The following is a 17,010-nucleotide window of genomic DNA, read 5'->3' as shown; positions in this document are numbered from 1 at the left end:
TTTCAGCTCAATTGGTCGTCGAAAGTTGCAAGATAATAATGAAAGAAAAATACCCTTGTCACACGAAGTTGTGTGCTTTCAGATGCTTGATTTTGAGACGTCAAGTTCTTAATCTGAGGTCTCAAAATCAAATTCGTGGAAAATTACTGCTTTCTTGAAAACTAGGTCACTTCAGAGGGAGCCGTTTCTCACAATGTTTTATACTATCATCCTCTTCCCATTACTTGTTACCAAGTAAGGTTGTATGCTAATAATTATTTGGAGTAATTACCAATAGTGTCCACTGCCTTTAAGACAGCCTGCAGAAAGAAATTGTGTGATTACTACGTTAATTTACTGTAATATTAACTTAAAAACCATAACTGTATGCTTCAGGTCCAACACTCAAAGGATGACATTAAATTTAGAACTCAGCAAGCAAATTTAAAAAACCTTAACTAATAAAGCACATTTAACTTCAAACTTGTAAGTGCACAAAATAAACAAAAACCTGTCACAATTACCGACTACCAAAGAAACTTCCATGATATTAGTCTGTATAATAAAGGCCTTTTTGAGTGTGTGTCGACATTTTATAGTACTCTTTCAAATTGCATTGGTAATTGTATTTCATTCTTAAACACTGAATTATCAACTAAAAATAAACTTCTTTAACATTGTTTACACATTATTTTACAGTTATTTTTCATTCAGTAATTCTTTCCATAATATTAGCTGCTTAGTCAGGATAACAAAACACACAAATAACCCAATAAGTATTAAACTTAGTATTTGTGGTTTGCTCTCTAAATTCTTAAAAGCACTAACTTTGATTTTTCTTTTTTTCAAAATGAAATTTGGCCCATGAGCAGAAATTGACGAGGAACGATGTAAACAGCTTACTTGGCCTTAATTTGATCTTCTTATTATTGGTGTTCATATTTAGCTGAATGTTAGTTGCTCAGCATATAATATAATTTTTAAACCAAGATGAGATTAAAAACTGAATAATTCCAAAGTACTACTTTGAAAGCACGGTTTCACTAGAATTGGTTTTAGTACCTGAGAAATGTTTCTGTCTATAAATATTATAGTTCAAAACCCCAAAACATTCTTATGATGTATAGGTTTTCAAACATGAGAACTACATGAGGTGTAAAGTCTCAAAAAAATCATACTCCCCTCAATCCTAGAAAAGCCAGCTATCTATGTCCTTATTTTATCCTCAGAAATCCACCAAAATCCTCATCAGAAAGTTATTTGTTTGCGGAGGATTGAGGACTGCTGGCCCACAGAACAATTGGGACAGACATGTCATGTTCTTGGCCAAATGACCAGGGGTAGATTTCACAAAGAGTTAGGAGGAGATACTTAAAACTTATTGCTAGTCCTAAGTTAGGACAAGTAACTCGTCCTAACTCGAGGTAAGACTAGTCTTAACTCTTTCCTGCCGTCGATTTCACCAGACTCTACCTAACTTAGGATTAATCTTAGGACTTGGGTTGAGTTCAGTTCCGCATTTGAAGATGTTAGGACGCATTGAACCCATCCTAAGTTAGGACAAGTAACTCGTCCTAAGTCAGGATAAGTCTAGTCTAGACTAGTCATTACTCTTTGTGAAATCCACCCAGGACACTTACATGTAAAGTGAATGGGAGCAGAACGTACCTCATCTGGCATTTGCATGATTAAAATATACAACTTTCCTTGATTAATACAAAAAAGTTTCAAATCTTGCTTTCCATGATTAAGTGATTCAAGGTACATGTAATGCGTAGACAACTATTATAATACATTTTTCCACTCTGCCATAAATATGCAAATTAATTTGTGATGCTCGTCTTGCATAGCTACATTGCAAGTAAATTATAAGTAAATAAAAATTATGTTTTTGGTCATAAAGTGACAACACACTAAAAACTGCCCTAGATTTGTTTAACACGGTGGTTGAGGTTTACAAGATTCTAACAATAAGAAAATGGCTTTGTGCTGAAGAAACCACCAAATTGACTGTCATCGTTTAGAGAGTATTATTAAGTAACAATGACTTTTGTCAGTTCTCGGGTGGGAAACTATTCTTTGCATTGGCAAGGCTAAGGTGGAGAATGTGGAAAAACTTTAACACTTTCTTCGACTTAACATTCCTTTTTTTTAAGCATTGGCCTGCATTTGGTACATAAGCTGCTCACTAATTAAAACATCATTCACAAATTGGAATATTTCTACATACTTAAAACCATTAACACAAAAATATAAGCCAAATGTTGTTTTTTCCTTCAAATTTACACAATAACAATAAGTTATCTTTGTAAGTATATATTATGAAGGTATTTGTTTCTCAGAATTAATCGAGGACTCCTTGGAATCCCAACAACTCACAACTCACATTTAATACAAATTTACACCAAAACAATTAACTTTCTTCCCATTAAATGTATAAGTTTATATTATTTTGGAATTTATTATAACGATTCTCAGAATTAAAAGAGAACTCCTCGAACTTCCAACAACTCACATCAATGGATTATGACCGCATCCAGACACCCTCCCATCTCACCAGCTAAGCTCAACCTTTCTCTCGTAATACTTGGGGCTGTTCTCGCTGTAGAACTGGGAGTACCAACGACGGTGCTTGGAGATTAGGGAGTCTTCTTTAACAAGGACAGGCTTGGACATGTAGGTCTTGTGGTTCCACACCATCATGTCACGCTCCACCTTGTGAAGACAAAAAAGATATAATATAACTCTTTTTGAAGTACTTTTATTTTATTCCATGAAAAGGTTCGCAAGGCATGATATAAAGTTCTCGGCCACAAGTAGGAACATCTTATGGAGCACAAGGGCTGACCTACAAGTATGCTTTAATATACTTGCAAAAAATAGTTAATGACCTGACATTGCGACCCTTCAAGAAACACTCTGCTAGGGTTGAAACGTCAGGCCATTAACTATTTTTTGCATTTACACCATAGGTCCTTTTGGTTGGTTAGCAGTTTGCAGCAGCTAATCCTATTTTCTCTTGAACATACTTCTCAGGATATTTAATCATAATTCGTCTGATTTTCCAAGGGCAAGAAAATGGGAAACCAGACTTTAAGTAGAAAGAATGTCATGTATGGTTATAAGAAGTTGCATTCCTGATGTCTCAAAATCTCCCTGCCAATTCTTTCTGAAATTCTATCGCTCTAAAAACGTACAAAGTTTCAACAAGGTTACAGGAACTTGTTACCTATCCAGATTATTTGCGCCTGCCTCCAAACAAATTATTTTTGTTTTCCTTTCATTAGCCATACATGTAATGACTTCATAAATACCTGTAAGCACTCCGAGAAGAGAATCAGCTTAGCGGCAAAGCGTGGGAAGGTTCTGCTCCAGCAGCAGTGGGTCAGTTTCTGCTTCAAGGGCTCGATGGGAGTGATGGCGTGCACCAAGACTGCTTCCCCAAACAACCAATGTCTGATGAAGAGGTGCACCAGACCAGGACCAACCTTGATGTGATGGGGGGAAATAGAAATTATTTTTAGGGTATTTTTACCCTACACTGATGTTTGGCTAAGCAATGTGTCTATTCAGTACTTCTCCAGAGTCCAGTAGAAAAAATCAACAGGTATTCAACTCAGTAGAATAGACCACTTGCATTGGCCGCCATCGTTAATGAAATGCGCACTAAAATAAAACATCTAACAACTACCCCACTGAGCGTGCCACATGACAAGAGGCCAGTCCGACAAGGCACATTCAACTCACATCAGTGTACCCTACACAATAGTGTAGGGTGAAAACTTGAACTAGTATTCTTTTAATCCCAGATGCAAATATTACATCCATTAAAGGAACACGTTGCCTTGGGTCGGACGAGTTGGTCTATAAAAAGCGTTTGAAACCGTTTGTTATGAAATGCATTGGTTAGAAAGATGTTTTAGAAGTAGAATATAATGATCCACACAAGTATCACTCACAATTGCACGGTTTTCCTTTTACGTCGCGAACAAACACGGTCGGCCATTTACGGGAGTCAAAAATTCCATAAATGGCCGACCGTGTTAGTCGACGAGGTAAAAGGAAAACCACGCAATTTTGAGGCAAATTTGTGTGGATCATTGTATTCTACTTTTAAAACATCTTTCCAACCATGTGCATTTTATTAAAAAAACGGTTACAAACGCTTTTTATAGACCAACTCGTCCAATCCAAGGCAACGTGTTCCTTTAAACATGAAGATTCACAATCCAAATGGTGGACACTATGGTGACAACATGAGAGTTTCCACTATTTACATGCAGTGATCATGCGCTCTTCCCAAAAATAGATTCACAGTGAGTCTGCTGCCCTCGTCTAGTGTCCCCGCAAGTCAAACATTGGGAAAGATATGATGAAGTTCGAGTTGAAAATAAAGTGCCTTAATGTAGAGTCGCTGTAAAGTTCTCAGGTCACTTGCTCCAAAAAGCATACACCCTGTCACAGGTGACCAGACACATTGCACAGTGACATACTGCTATCAATCTTTTCATCAGCTGTAGTGCTTGTCGTGGCCAAGCGGTCCACAGTATCAATTTTAAATTCTGATGGCCGTTGCTGAGTCATGAGTATGTGGATCAAAGGCAAGCGGTCCACAGCATCAATTTTAAATTCTGATGGCCGTTGCTGAGTCATGAGCATGTGGATCAAAGCCAAGCGGTCCACAGCATCAATTTTAAATTCTGATGGCCGTTGCTGAGTCATGAGCATGTGGATCAAAACCTTGGTCATGACACTTGGTCCGCCGGGGTTCAGTGGTTAGCCTGAGCAGCCAATTTCACAAATCTCTAGGATTAATCCTATCTCAAGTTAGGATGAGCAACTCGTCCTAACTTAGGATGGGCTCAATAAGTCCTAATGTCTATGGAAGAGTTTGGTGAAATCGACGGCAGGACTTGCAATCACAAGGGAGGGATTTATGCAATAGCCACCTATAACACATTTGTAACAGCCAAGAGCATGAGAGAAGAAAGAAGTGTGTGAGGAGCAATTCAGATGGGTAGGACGGGCTGGAAAGAATTGAAAGATAAGCCCACCTGGATAGCTTCTGCAGACACCGTCATCAGCGGGAGTGGAATGCCAAAGATGGTACACCTATGCTTGAGGGACAGGGTACCTGTGTGTTTCTCATCGGGACTGATGTCCCAATTCCCGACCCATTCATGCTTGGCAAATGACCAGAACCTGTAACAACCGAGATAGATTTAAAAACATTAGAAGATTTGGGGAGATACCATGTAGATAGATAGATCTCTTTGAGTCATGGTGGCTCTGAGAAAAACCGGAGATATCTTCAGAATTTTGCAGAGTTGCCAACATTTGCATCATACAGGGACAGAGTTTCCACTATCATAGAGATTTTCAAATTTGTTCATCAGATGATCGGAACATACTTTATTTTCAGGGAACTTTCTTGGCAAAGTTGGAGGCTCTAGCTCTGTATTGTCAACCCATGATTAAAAATATGAAGATATCTTACACATTATAAATTTCACGTAGATCTCTGCCGAGGAACATGATTGGTCCGTGTAGATGTCCCAAGTGAGCAATGTCTGCACCATTCTCTGGTACCTCCTACAGAAAAACAACACACAGTAAAAAATCAGCCAAATTACAACTACAAACCCCCCCGGACTCCATCTCATGTTCTGCATTTGATGAATTTGGTACTGCACTACTCCATAGCCACCCAATCTTAGCATCAGACCAGACTTTGAGCAAAACCTTATATGGGTGGCAAGTTCCCACAAGCCCTTTTCACACTACTCTAATCCCCAGGGGCAACCCTGGAAAATATTGGCCAGCCCTTTCACACTTGAATTGCTTTACTCTTGATCTATCCCGGCAACTTGGTATACCCTGGGGATCAGCTACTCTGAAGTAGGGGGTGAGCTGTAGAACTCTGGGGTATTCTTGAAACATGTAATCAAAACTCTATGAAATAGGGACCTAAGCTGGTACAGTGTGAAAGTGTGAGAAGTGACCCATGGTAAATGGGGGTAAAAACAACTCCTGGGACCTCCCCTTGGATGTATTCCATGGGGAAAAGAGATTTACTGCAAAAGGGCTACTGAGAAATTAAATGGTTCTTGATCTTAAAATAGTACTGTTACAGAAAACAATGTCCTATGGCCAAACAATATTTTAAAATAAAAATCCAAGTATTTTTTGATGGCTTACCTCAACATGGGCGTTGACCACATGCTCGGTCATGCCGTGATACTTCATCTTCCCATTAGCGATCTCTTCAATGACCGGTGGGGTCCATGACGGCTCAGCACCCTCTGCATGGAACCAGACGAAGATCTCCCCGTTCGTCTCCAGGCACGGCCAGGATTTAATCTTTGCAAAGTCAGGAACTGGAATCGATAGGAGATGCATTATTGTTGCAGTAATGCTCAATGACCACAGGTATAATAAAACTAAGCTACTTTTTTTGTGGCTTAAGCAGCTCTATAAAGTTTGGTCCATGTCTGCCCAGAGTAATAGACCATATTGAATATGACGTCGCTGTTCAAATATCTCAGCATGTGCTGAGTGCTGCATGCTTCATTGATGTACGGGTTTGGACACGCATACGGTTTGCACTACAAGATGGCGACTTTCATAGCAAATGGGGTTTTTCAATATGGTCTATTATGAGTTATCTATAAAATCTCTCACCTTTCTGTGCATATGGAATCTTGACACACTTGCCATCTTCCCCTCTGAAGGTCCAGCCGTGGAACGGACACTCTATACAGTTACCGCGGACTTGACCTCCGACTCCAAGGTTAGCGCCAAGGTGAGGGCAGTAGGCATCCACGATGTAGGCTTGGCCGTCATCCTCGCCACGGAACACAACCAACTCCTGACCTGTGTCAAAGAGGAAAGATTTCACACTTGAACTTTGACCCTGAATGAAAGGAGACTCGTCCAAAGATGGGGCGATAGGCCTGTGGGTGTACAAAGCACAGCTGATGTGAATGGGTTGAATTAACCCCGACGTACTAGGCCTGCTTGGTCTCTGTTTAAAGATCAACTTGAATAAAAGCACTAGAACTAATTTGACTATTAATCCTTGTGTATTTTGATGAGAAAACTAGCTCCCACCTCTTAAATTTTTGAACAAGTGTCCCAAGCCTGGAAATACACGGAGGCTACGGAGCCCATGGCCGGCGTTGCCCCTGGACTTAATGCCCCTTCAAAAGTTTCCCATTGACTTCAAGATTTTCCAAAGGAAGTGCCCTATGCAAAAGAAGAATGTCGTTGCCAATTCAAAGATGAAACTCCAGGCCTGCATGTTTTTTCTTCCCACCATTGGCAGTGGCCAGTGCCCTGCATGGTTCCCAGCAAAGACCCCCAAAAAATGAAAAGTGAAATCAACACTGAAGAAACAACTGTCGCAGAAAACCAGCTTTAAATCAAGTGTGTGTTGTGACCTAAAAAATAACTCACAACACAGACAGGATGTGATGTCACAGTGTTATTTTGATTCCTAGGTACTTGGGGGCTTTTTTTTGCCCAGCAGACAGTGATCAAAGTGTGAAGTTTTTTTAAACATTATAAAACCATTGCTATTGAATTTTCCTCAATTATATGTAATCATTACACACTTGTTTTCCTTTCTATAACAAAGGAACAATAATGTTTACTACACTCAACTAGACTGTTGTGTTAGTCTTCACAAACAAGCAAGGATGCAAGCCCTGAAGCATTCTCTGGATGTGTTCCATTAGCTTTCCTGAGTCGACCCCGGTCTGCCCCCAATAAGTTTGAATAGATTTGGCGTAATTCCAGGGGCTCACCCAGGTAAGCCCCAGTGTCCTACGCTTGTGGAAACTGTCACTTGGGAGCTGGCCCCAGGTACATGGCATCACCACGAGAGGGTGAGTGATCGTACGATTAGCTCTTGTCAGGGGCTCGGCCGAGTGAGCACTAAGGGGACGCGCCAGGGAAGCTAATCAAACACACCCTCTGTGAAGAACCTAGTACACAGTCGAAATGGAATTCACATATGCAGTTCTAATAAAGCCCAAGCATAGAGTTAAATATAATAGAACTATAGAGGGCATACACAACCATGTGACATGGCCAGACAAGAAGCATTTTTGCTCATTAAGAAAATGGTGCTGAGCCATCATATAAGAGGTGACGCACCAGTTCACACAACCAATATTTTCACAAGAGAGCAATTTTAGCAAGGCTCCATTGCTTAGTTGTAGCAAGGTTATAAAGTTGTACAAAATGTACCTTGTGTTAATGAAGATCATCATATTAATGGCCAGTGTGATATGATTTGGTATTGTGATAAAGGAATCATTGTGCAAGACGTTATACATTATATATATAGTCGCATCCCCTTAAGGTGATCCCCTGTCTGCCGCTTCCCAGGTTGTATCGTTACCCGGGTGTGATCCCTGGCTACACGGCAGTTTGCGGTTTCATGGCTTCTGACAGGCACCCCCGAACAAAGATATTGACAAAATTGGGAGACCACCAACATAGGGCTAGATAGCTCAGTTGGTAGAGCGCCGGCACGTTAAACCGGAGGTCGTTGGTTCAAATCCCGCTCTAGTCAATTTTTCTTTGTTCAATCCAAAAAAAAATCATTTAAAAATGTTCCCAGTCAGTTTCCCTTGTGGTTTATTATTTGATATCTGATATAAAAAGTCGCATCCCCTTAAGGTGATCCCCTGTCTGCCGCTTCCCAGGTTGTATCGTTACCCGGGTGTGATCCCTGGCTACACGGCAGTTTGCGGTTTCATGGCTTCTGACAGGCACCCCCGAACAAAGATATTGACAAAATTGGGAGACCACCAACATAGGGCTAGATAGCTCAGTTGGTAGAGCGCCGGCACGTTAAACCGGAGGTCGTTGGTTCAAATCCCGCTCCAGTCAATTTTTCTTTGTTCAATCCAAAAAAAATCATTTAAAAATGTTCCCAGTCAGTTTCCCTTGTGGTTTATTATTTGATATATATATATATATATATACCAAAAGTTTATGCTACTTAATATAAGTTAAGAAAATGGTGCTTGAACCATCATATAAGAGGTGAGGCACCAGTTCACACAACCAATATTTTGTACAGCTACTTTCACAAGAGAGCAATTTATATATCCTTGGGGTACCCGCTGCCAAAACATTCGAACTGACTCTAGCTACCGGACAACCTCGGTAGTCTAGTGGTAAGAAACTGCTTTAGACTTGCAAGGGTCGTGGGTTCAACGCCCACCCGAGTAATATGCCTGTGATATTTTTTCACAGGACTTGGGGAAAGTACTGAGTATACAGTGCTGACACACATCGGTGTATGGGTAAAAACCCAAATTAATATTCTTTATGTAACTTGTTCATACTGTATTTCTCTTTGCACAATGGTGAGTTGTAGTATACAGCTAACACAATGCCAATTTCATTGTTTGCATATCCATATTCTTTGTTAGTGTTCTGATTAGAATCTCAGATTAAAAGGATTATATGCACAGAGTGGACATAACATTTAACCTGACATGTAAATTGACCTATCGCCTGGTTGTATGATATTACATAGTTATGGTACAGTGTACTGTAGATTATCATTTCAACAGGTAACTGACATTGATTCGGCTAAAAATATGAATGAATAGTTTTCTCACACATGGAAACTTGTGTGTATGCAGGCCTGAAACATAAACTTCCAAGGGCCAATAAAGGCAATTGTCTCCATGCCAAGGGTGCCCCTCAAAATGTAATTGAGTAGAATGCAGTTTCCCTCCAGAAAAGTGAGTGCCCTTTTCTCGGGAAAGAATTGCCTTGCCCTTAACCCAACAGAGTATTTGGGGTGACCTTTGTATGTGGTCAGAAAGAGATTTCACGGAAGAACTGTACTGGTGTACGTGTAGTACGACGTTTGTAACTTTACAAACTTTGTACAGTTTAGTCACATGGCAGAAACGGTTGTATTGCTTCTGCGTGACTCACCCCCCCCCCCAAAAAAAAAAGATAAAACAGGGAGAAAGCCAACATAAAAAAGACATAGTTGAAAGCCAAGGGCTTCTCCTCTTGCAGGCTTTTGACCTTTACATTAAAGACATTTATAACAAAATGCCCTTTGAAAATCTGGAGACAAAAGTTAAATAGTTTACAAGTTAATGAGAGTACAATCAACATCTTACTTTTATTGTATTCAAAGCACGAGGATGGGGCAAATAAAGTCTGGTTTTTGTTCAACACAGTAAGAGTGATCAGTGACAGTCAGGTTGACTCACTGGTTTCTTTCCTGTCTTTTGTTTCCCCAGTCTGATTGCTGGACAGGATTCTTTCATGCGGATTGGGTTTTTAGTCCAGGTACCTGACTGCGTGGGTTCTCCCTATCAAGAAATCATCCACCCACATCTAAAGAAACTAAAATACATGTCTTAATTGTCTTCTTCCACTTCTAAGTATGTTCAATAGTACTTATGTTCAACTCCTGGACTGGATTCTTACAGATCGGATTGTTAGCACTTTCAGTCCCTACTAGACTGCGTGGGTTTCCCTCGGTTGGGGTTTCCCTCCCACGTCTGAAAATGAAACGACTTGTCTGATTTAAAAAGTTGGTGTGATGTTTCATTTTGGATGCTTTGTCGACTATATAATTCAGATTCAACCCAATGAAACTTGTTATTACCTCGATAACAAACTGTGAAGTTTGATTGGTCGAGAACCAATCATGTGACCCGCAAAAAAAAACGCATGTTACATGACTCGACGAGCCGGGTAACATGAAAAGTGATGTACACCGGTGTAACACATGCATTGGTCGGTTTCCAGCGCTGTGTACGAAACAACCGCGGGTTCGAGGGAATTGTTTCTTGTTCATCTGCTTATAAAACAATGAATAGTCTGTCGTAATAATAGGGACTTTTCGTTTTCGACGACGGATGGTTCTGCGACGGTTGTTCAGCTAAACGTTGTCGTTTTCAGCACAACGAAGATTCATCCCAAGTACTGTCGTAGAAATTGAGGGTAACCGTCCTCAAAGCCGACGCATGCGCAGATGGCGCCAAATGTCATCTTTACCGTCGCAGAACCATCCGTCGTCGAAAACAAAAAGTCCCTAATGTTTGAATATGACAACAGAACTTTCGAGAAGAGGAATAAAAATGTTACCACGGTATAACAAAACAACTGTTGCACGCTGTGACTGGGGTCCATGGGTTGTGTACACCAGGCTCGAGGTTAAATGGCTTCGCCTCGGGTTCCATTTTCCCCCTCGAGTGTACAAAACGCCATGGACCCCGTCACAGCCTGCAACAATTGTATAATGACACTGGCGTTACAGGCATGGTTACCAATGATGATGGTCAAGCCAATGCAGTAAGTTGTCTCTTAGGAGGTACAGTAGGATCAGAAGTTTGTTTCATTTTCTTTCCCATTGTATCTCCACTTAAAGGCAGTGGACACTATTGGTAATTACTCCAAATAATTATTGGCATAAATCCTTTCTTGGTGACGAGTAATGGGGAGAGGTTGATGGCATAAAACATTGTGAGAAACGGCTCCCTCTGAAGTGCCATAGTTTTCGAGAAAGAAGTAATTTACCACGAATTTGAATCGAGACCTCAGAACTTGAGGTCTCGAAATCAACCATCTGAAAGCACACAACTTCATGTGACAAGGGTTATTTTTCTTTCATCATTATCTCGCAACTTCGATGACCGATTGAGCTCAAATTTTCACAGGTTTGTTATTTTATGCATACATGTTGAGATACACCAATTGTGAAGGCTAGTCTTTGACAATTACCAATATTGTCCACTGCCTTTAAGTCTCATAACCTAATCTGTATTTTCTACATTTGTGGAATGTAATGACTTGTAATTGTAGGGGTACTATTGCACCCAGTCACACTAGCACTGCCTGTAATGTAGTGCTGAGCGAATAGTGAATTTTTGATATTCGGATACCGCTGGCCAACTATCCGAAATTAACCGGATATTCGAATAGTTTTTTCGCCGCTAGAGGGCGCTATAAAAAAATAAGAAAAAAAGAAAAAAAAGATTTTTGCCGCTAGAGGGCGCTGTTCGTTTGTGAATGAGATCGTATGGGCGGATTGATATTAGTTTTAGACAGTGTCACTCGGTTCATTCATAAAAATAACCGGATCTAATTTAAAGATGGCGATTTGCTTTTTCTTTTGATCGTGATTGACTCTATGTGAACGAAAACTTTCGTAATCTTTGAACAAATTACGTCAGAAATGTCATTGTTTTAACTCTTCACGGAGGTGAGCATAGTTAAATACTTAATTTATGCTGTTTTATGCTGTCTTAATAGAAGTTTCATAAGGATTCAGACAAAACATTCCTATCAGTTGTCGCCCGACGTCCGCGGATATTCAGATATTAAAGAATATCCGGTTACTTGGTTGTAATTACAGAACTATCCGGTTCATAAATAGGTATTCGCGCCCTATGCGGATATCCGGTTAAGAAAAAAAAGGCATTCGCGGTTACGGATAGGAAAACCTATTCGCCATTAACCGGATATTCAAATAATTCGCCCAGGCCTACTGTAATGCATACAAACATTTAAACCTGCACTGACAACAAATTTGATTAAAATGTGAATTGAAATTTTCTCAATTTCATGAAATCCTCCCCTAACTCTTGACCTTAATAATGATAATATCATCGGTCTTTGGCACTTCTATCAATCTTTCCTAAGCAAACTCATTCATACAAATCTTTGAATGTAAACTCTTCAACAGTATTATGTATACTGACGTAATGAACAACAAAGCCAAGCAGGACTTCAGACTTTCGAAGCAATACAGTGAGATAAACCTTCACAGGCTGTCACATGCTTGTTTGATCTAGTAAAAACGTACACTGAAATATGCACGTAATACAAATCTGATATTAACTTATTGTACACCAGGTCTCAAAATAACACACAAAACACCCAGCAGCTATTGCCATGGTGCCCTACTTTTGCTAGGGTGCCCAAAGTTCCAACACAAATTGTCCTCATAGTGCCCCTTACTGGCAGAGGAACATTGCGGTGCCACTTCACAAACAAAATTCATGGCCTGCATTATATAGCCTACTCTTGCTTTGCTGAAATGGAGAACAACGAGATATGTCCAACAGCTTTATTCCACACACTGCATCTCTATGGAACTCCTTGCCTGGTGCATGTTTCCCTCCACCCTACAATCTGGAGACTCCTCTAGCTATTTTCATGTTCAAAGTTTTCTTCTTGTAGCCCCTTACAAGGTTGGATTTCAGCCTTGTTTTGGGATGAACTTGCATAATTTGTGGACACTATTGGTAATTGTCAAAGACTAGCCTTCACAGTTGGTGTATCTCAACATATGCATAAAATAACAAACCTGTGAAAATTTGAGCTCAATCGGTCATCAAAGTTGCGAGATAATAATGAAAGAAGAAAACACCCTTGTCTCACGAAGTTGTGTACGTTTAGATGGTTGATTTCGAGACCTCAAGTTCTAAACTTGAGGTCTCGAAATCATATTCGTGGAAAATTACTTCTTTCTCCAAAACTATGGCACTTCAGAGGGAGCTGTTTCTCACAATGTTTTATACTATCAACCTCTCCCCATTACTTGTCACCAAGTAAGGTTTCATGCTAATAATTATTTTGAGTAATTACCAATAGTGTCCACTGCCTTTAAACCACACAATTTCACACTAAGCAGTGCCTTGAAATTGAAATTGGCCTATGTAAGCCAAGGCCTCTACTGTTGTGGACTGTGAAACTTCCATGCTATTATCACACAAAAGTCAGCAAGGTTGGTCATAATTTATGCAGACTAATCAATTGTACGGGTTACTAAAACAAAACAAAATCTGAGTAGGAAATGATTGCTCCAGGAAACAGTCACATAATATTAAGCAGGTATCAGTACATGTTAGCTCATTTTATACCAGCACCTCTACACTGGTCAGGTTATAATATTTGAGAATAAATACTTCAGATCCTATTCTGAAATCATTAAACCTTTGTAAAACACAATCTAGATAACGGTTTGAAGAACAAGTTGGTTTGGAGCAAACACAACTTGATGCTGATGCTGTGTGCTGATTTTCCTGCTAAATATTAATTTTAATTTTTAATTAGTTTTACAAAGTGTTGTTTGAACTTTATGTATACATGTGACATGGTCAAGTAAAGTTCTTGATTTGAGAATACAAAGTCATTGACTGACTTGGCTACTCTGAGAAGGATGGAGGGCGGACAGGTCTTTAAGTCAACTGTAGCTGTGAGCAAATTTGTATAAAAAATACTTTATAAATTCTATTATATAAACTATATTTTGTTTATTAGTTTTAAAGGCTACTATGTACTTAATAACAATGTTTTTACACAATGTCCACAGATTTGCATTAAACTTACACAGTTTGAAGATTATGATAGTAGAAAGCTTTCCTTAAAATTTTAATTACTATGGTGCTGTAGTTTTTGAGAAATGAGTAAAAGTAATAATTTTCGTCTCAGTTTTAGCATGTAAAAACGTATTAACCAGTTATGCTGTGGTTTTGGTATAATATCATAACTGGTTTTAAAGAAGATTTTACATGCTAAACTAATTTTGGTCTTTTGAGACGAAAATTATTTTGTGACTTGTTTTACTCATTTCTCAAAAACTACACAACCTCAGTTAGTAATATTTGAAGGGAAGCTTTCCACTATCATTATCTTCAAACCCTGTAAGTTTAATGTAAATCTGTGGGTTTTTTTTTTAAAAGTACCTGAATTCTTTAAAGTAGGCCTACATGTATGTGATTTCTTTTACCAATTTTACTTGGCCTGCAAGGCTTACATTTTATGTTTTTCCCTAATTCTTGTCAAGGATGTTCATGCTTATTCCTGGTATAACACTTGGCTTAGTCATTTCCTTTGAACCCCACATTTTGTTTCTGTTCTGCGAGGTGATTGACAAAGTTACCAAGAAGCAACCAGTGTACGAAAGCTGCAGTAAAGGGTATGAACAGCCTTCGAGTTGTGAGAAGATCTTTTAAGTACAATAGACGTCGACAGCTTTTCAATTCTGTACAAGACCTACATAAGGCCACATTTGGAATATTGTGTTCAAGCCTGGAGACCCTTTCGGTACAGACAAAAAAATAAAAGTTCACAGATTTACAAATAACTTACAGGGTTTACAGAAGGTAGTGGTGAAAGACTTCTCTTGAAATATTATTCCATGAAATGCTTTACTTTTTGAGAAAACAGTAAAACAATATCAATTCTCGATATCGAGAATTACGGACTTATTTTAAACACATGTCATGACACGGCGAAACGTGCGGATACAAGGGTGGGTTTTCCCGTTATTTTCTCCCGACTCCGACGTCCGATTGAGCCTAAATTTTCACAGGTTTGTTACTTTATATAGAAGTTGTGATATACGAAGCGTGGGCCTTGGACAATACTGTTTACCGAAAGGGTCCAATGGCTTTTAAGAAGGACAAACAAGTTTTAGAAAAAGTACAGAGGAGAGCTACCAAGCTGGTGCCACAGTTGAAAAGCCTCCCCTACACAGAAAGACTTCAAGCCCTGAACTTACATGTATACACACTAGAACAAAGACGACTAAGAGGTGACCTTATTGAAACCTTTAAGCAGCTCAAAGGATTGGAAAAAGTCGACTGCAAGAAATTCTTTAATACAGCTAGAAACACCAGTGCGAGGGGGCCACTCTTTTAAATTGTAAAAGCCGACTCTCAACAAAAACATTTGGTGCAGAAGGAACTTTCTTTCACAGTGAATCATTAATGATTGGAACAGTCTCCCACACAAAGTAGTATATGCCAAAACAGCATTCAACATTCAGGACAGAGCTCGATGCCTATTGGAAGGAATCAATGATAGGATATGGGGTCACAAAGGCATAAGCCTAAACAATTTCTCCCATCAATCGTAAGTAAGTAAGTGAGTCCACACTGCAGTATGGACTCCCTGGAGATATTGATTGGTTACTTGGACTTTACCTACTAAGGGAAACCCCTGATACAGGCCTACAGCTTTATTCTACATGCAGGTGGGGGTGTTCCTTAGCCCTGGTAGTAGGATGCAAGATAGACTTATCTGTTCCTTCCCACACAATGCCTTTCGACAATTGAGAAAAATTGCGATAAGGTGACGTCTATGGAGGAGTCAAAGTTCCAACCTGGGCTAGGTGTTCCTTAACTTCCTTATCCCTCCTTATGAATGATGACTCATTTAAGCACAAATCACATAAATAGAACATGAATGCAATGAAAGGGGTGGGGCATCACTTACCAAGAGCACTGACATATCGCGGTTCTTTCTGAACTTGATGAGATCTGAACAGCGAGAACCATCCATTCGGATAGACAGGGGGAAGATTCCCAAGCCGTCTTCTCTGTCGCATCTCATTAGCAACATCTTGCTTGCTCTTGCCTCCTCTGTGGTCCAGAATGTACCCTACGTCTCCCTCGCTCCTGGTCAACTCGAGCGGGTAGAACAACAGTTGGTAGACGTAGACCGAGGAGTACACCAGGGCAACGCTCAGCCCCAATGACAGCAGAAAACGTCCGCTGAAAATAGTGTCCAGGGCCTCGGCAATCTGGCTCGCAGCGACCGTTGTGTTTTCGGAACGGGCCCCGTTGGGGTCGTGAACAAAATACGGTTTCATGCCATCCCTGAGCGATGTCAGGGCCGTGGACCGGAAGAATATGACTGCCAAGATGACGGGCAGTATAAGATTCAGCACGACGGAGTTTATTCTTGCCATGTTGAAAGTTTGTTTAAGAAAAACTTCAACCATTCACTACCACTCCAGTCGGCCGGTGTTGATGGTTGTTCAACGCCACTGTGAGCCTTTTGCACGTATCAAACACACACACACTACAGTACAGGATGTATGTATACATACAAAATGGTAACCTATACATATTTCCATCCATACATGATATGAACCTTGTGTAGTTTGGACGAGTGGTGGCGTGCTTCCTAAAATAAAGGGATTTTTTTGTTAGAATAATGAGAAGGGGCCGGGCAAAACTCTTCCAGCAACCT

At 39.9% G+C, this 17,010-nt stretch overlaps 1 protein-coding gene across 1 annotated transcript; it reads right to left on the bottom strand.

Moving 5' to 3' along the window:
• Positions 1-222: 222 nt before the first annotated feature.
• On the bottom strand, positions 223-16,835 carry LOC117289138 (cholesterol 7-desaturase-like). Its single transcript, XM_033770132.1, has 7 exons — positions 16,252-16,835; positions 6,661-6,852; positions 6,178-6,356; positions 5,477-5,571; positions 5,034-5,181; positions 3,294-3,467; positions 223-2,694 (listed from the first exon to the last, which is right to left on the bottom strand). Exons 1-7 carry the CDS (start codon positions 16,757-16,759, stop codon positions 2,533-2,535), a joined length of 1,458 nt encoding a protein of 485 aa, XP_033626023.1. The 5' UTR covers positions 16,760-16,835; the 3' UTR covers positions 223-2,532.
• Between the last annotated feature and the right edge of the window lie 175 nt (positions 16,836-17,010).

The sequence above is a fragment of the Asterias rubens genome, chromosome 1 (assembly GCF_902459465.1).
Source record: "Asterias rubens chromosome 1, eAstRub1.3, whole genome shotgun sequence".
Taxonomy (NCBI): domain Eukaryota; kingdom Metazoa; phylum Echinodermata; class Asteroidea; order Forcipulatida; family Asteriidae; genus Asterias; species Asterias rubens.
Note: the sequence above shows the minus strand (reverse complement) of the source record. Positions and strands in the feature narration are given on the sequence as shown.

What these genes read in the sequence shown, in the direction of transcription:
- LOC117289138 (XM_033770132.1), bottom strand. Translation starts at nt 16,759, where the DNA reads ATGGTTGAAGTTTTTCTTAAACAAACTTTCAACATGGCAAGAATAAAC. An exon ending in TGTCTGCAGAAGCTATCCAG is followed by an intron (nt 3,468 to 5,033) that starts GTGGGCTTATCT and finishes CATCACATCAAG; the next exon opens with GTTGGTCCTGGTCTGGTGCA. An exon ending in TCTTCTCGGAGTGCTTACAG is followed by an intron (nt 2,695 to 3,293) that starts GTATTTATGAAG and finishes TGTCTTCACAAG; the next exon opens with GTGGAGCGTGACATGATGGT.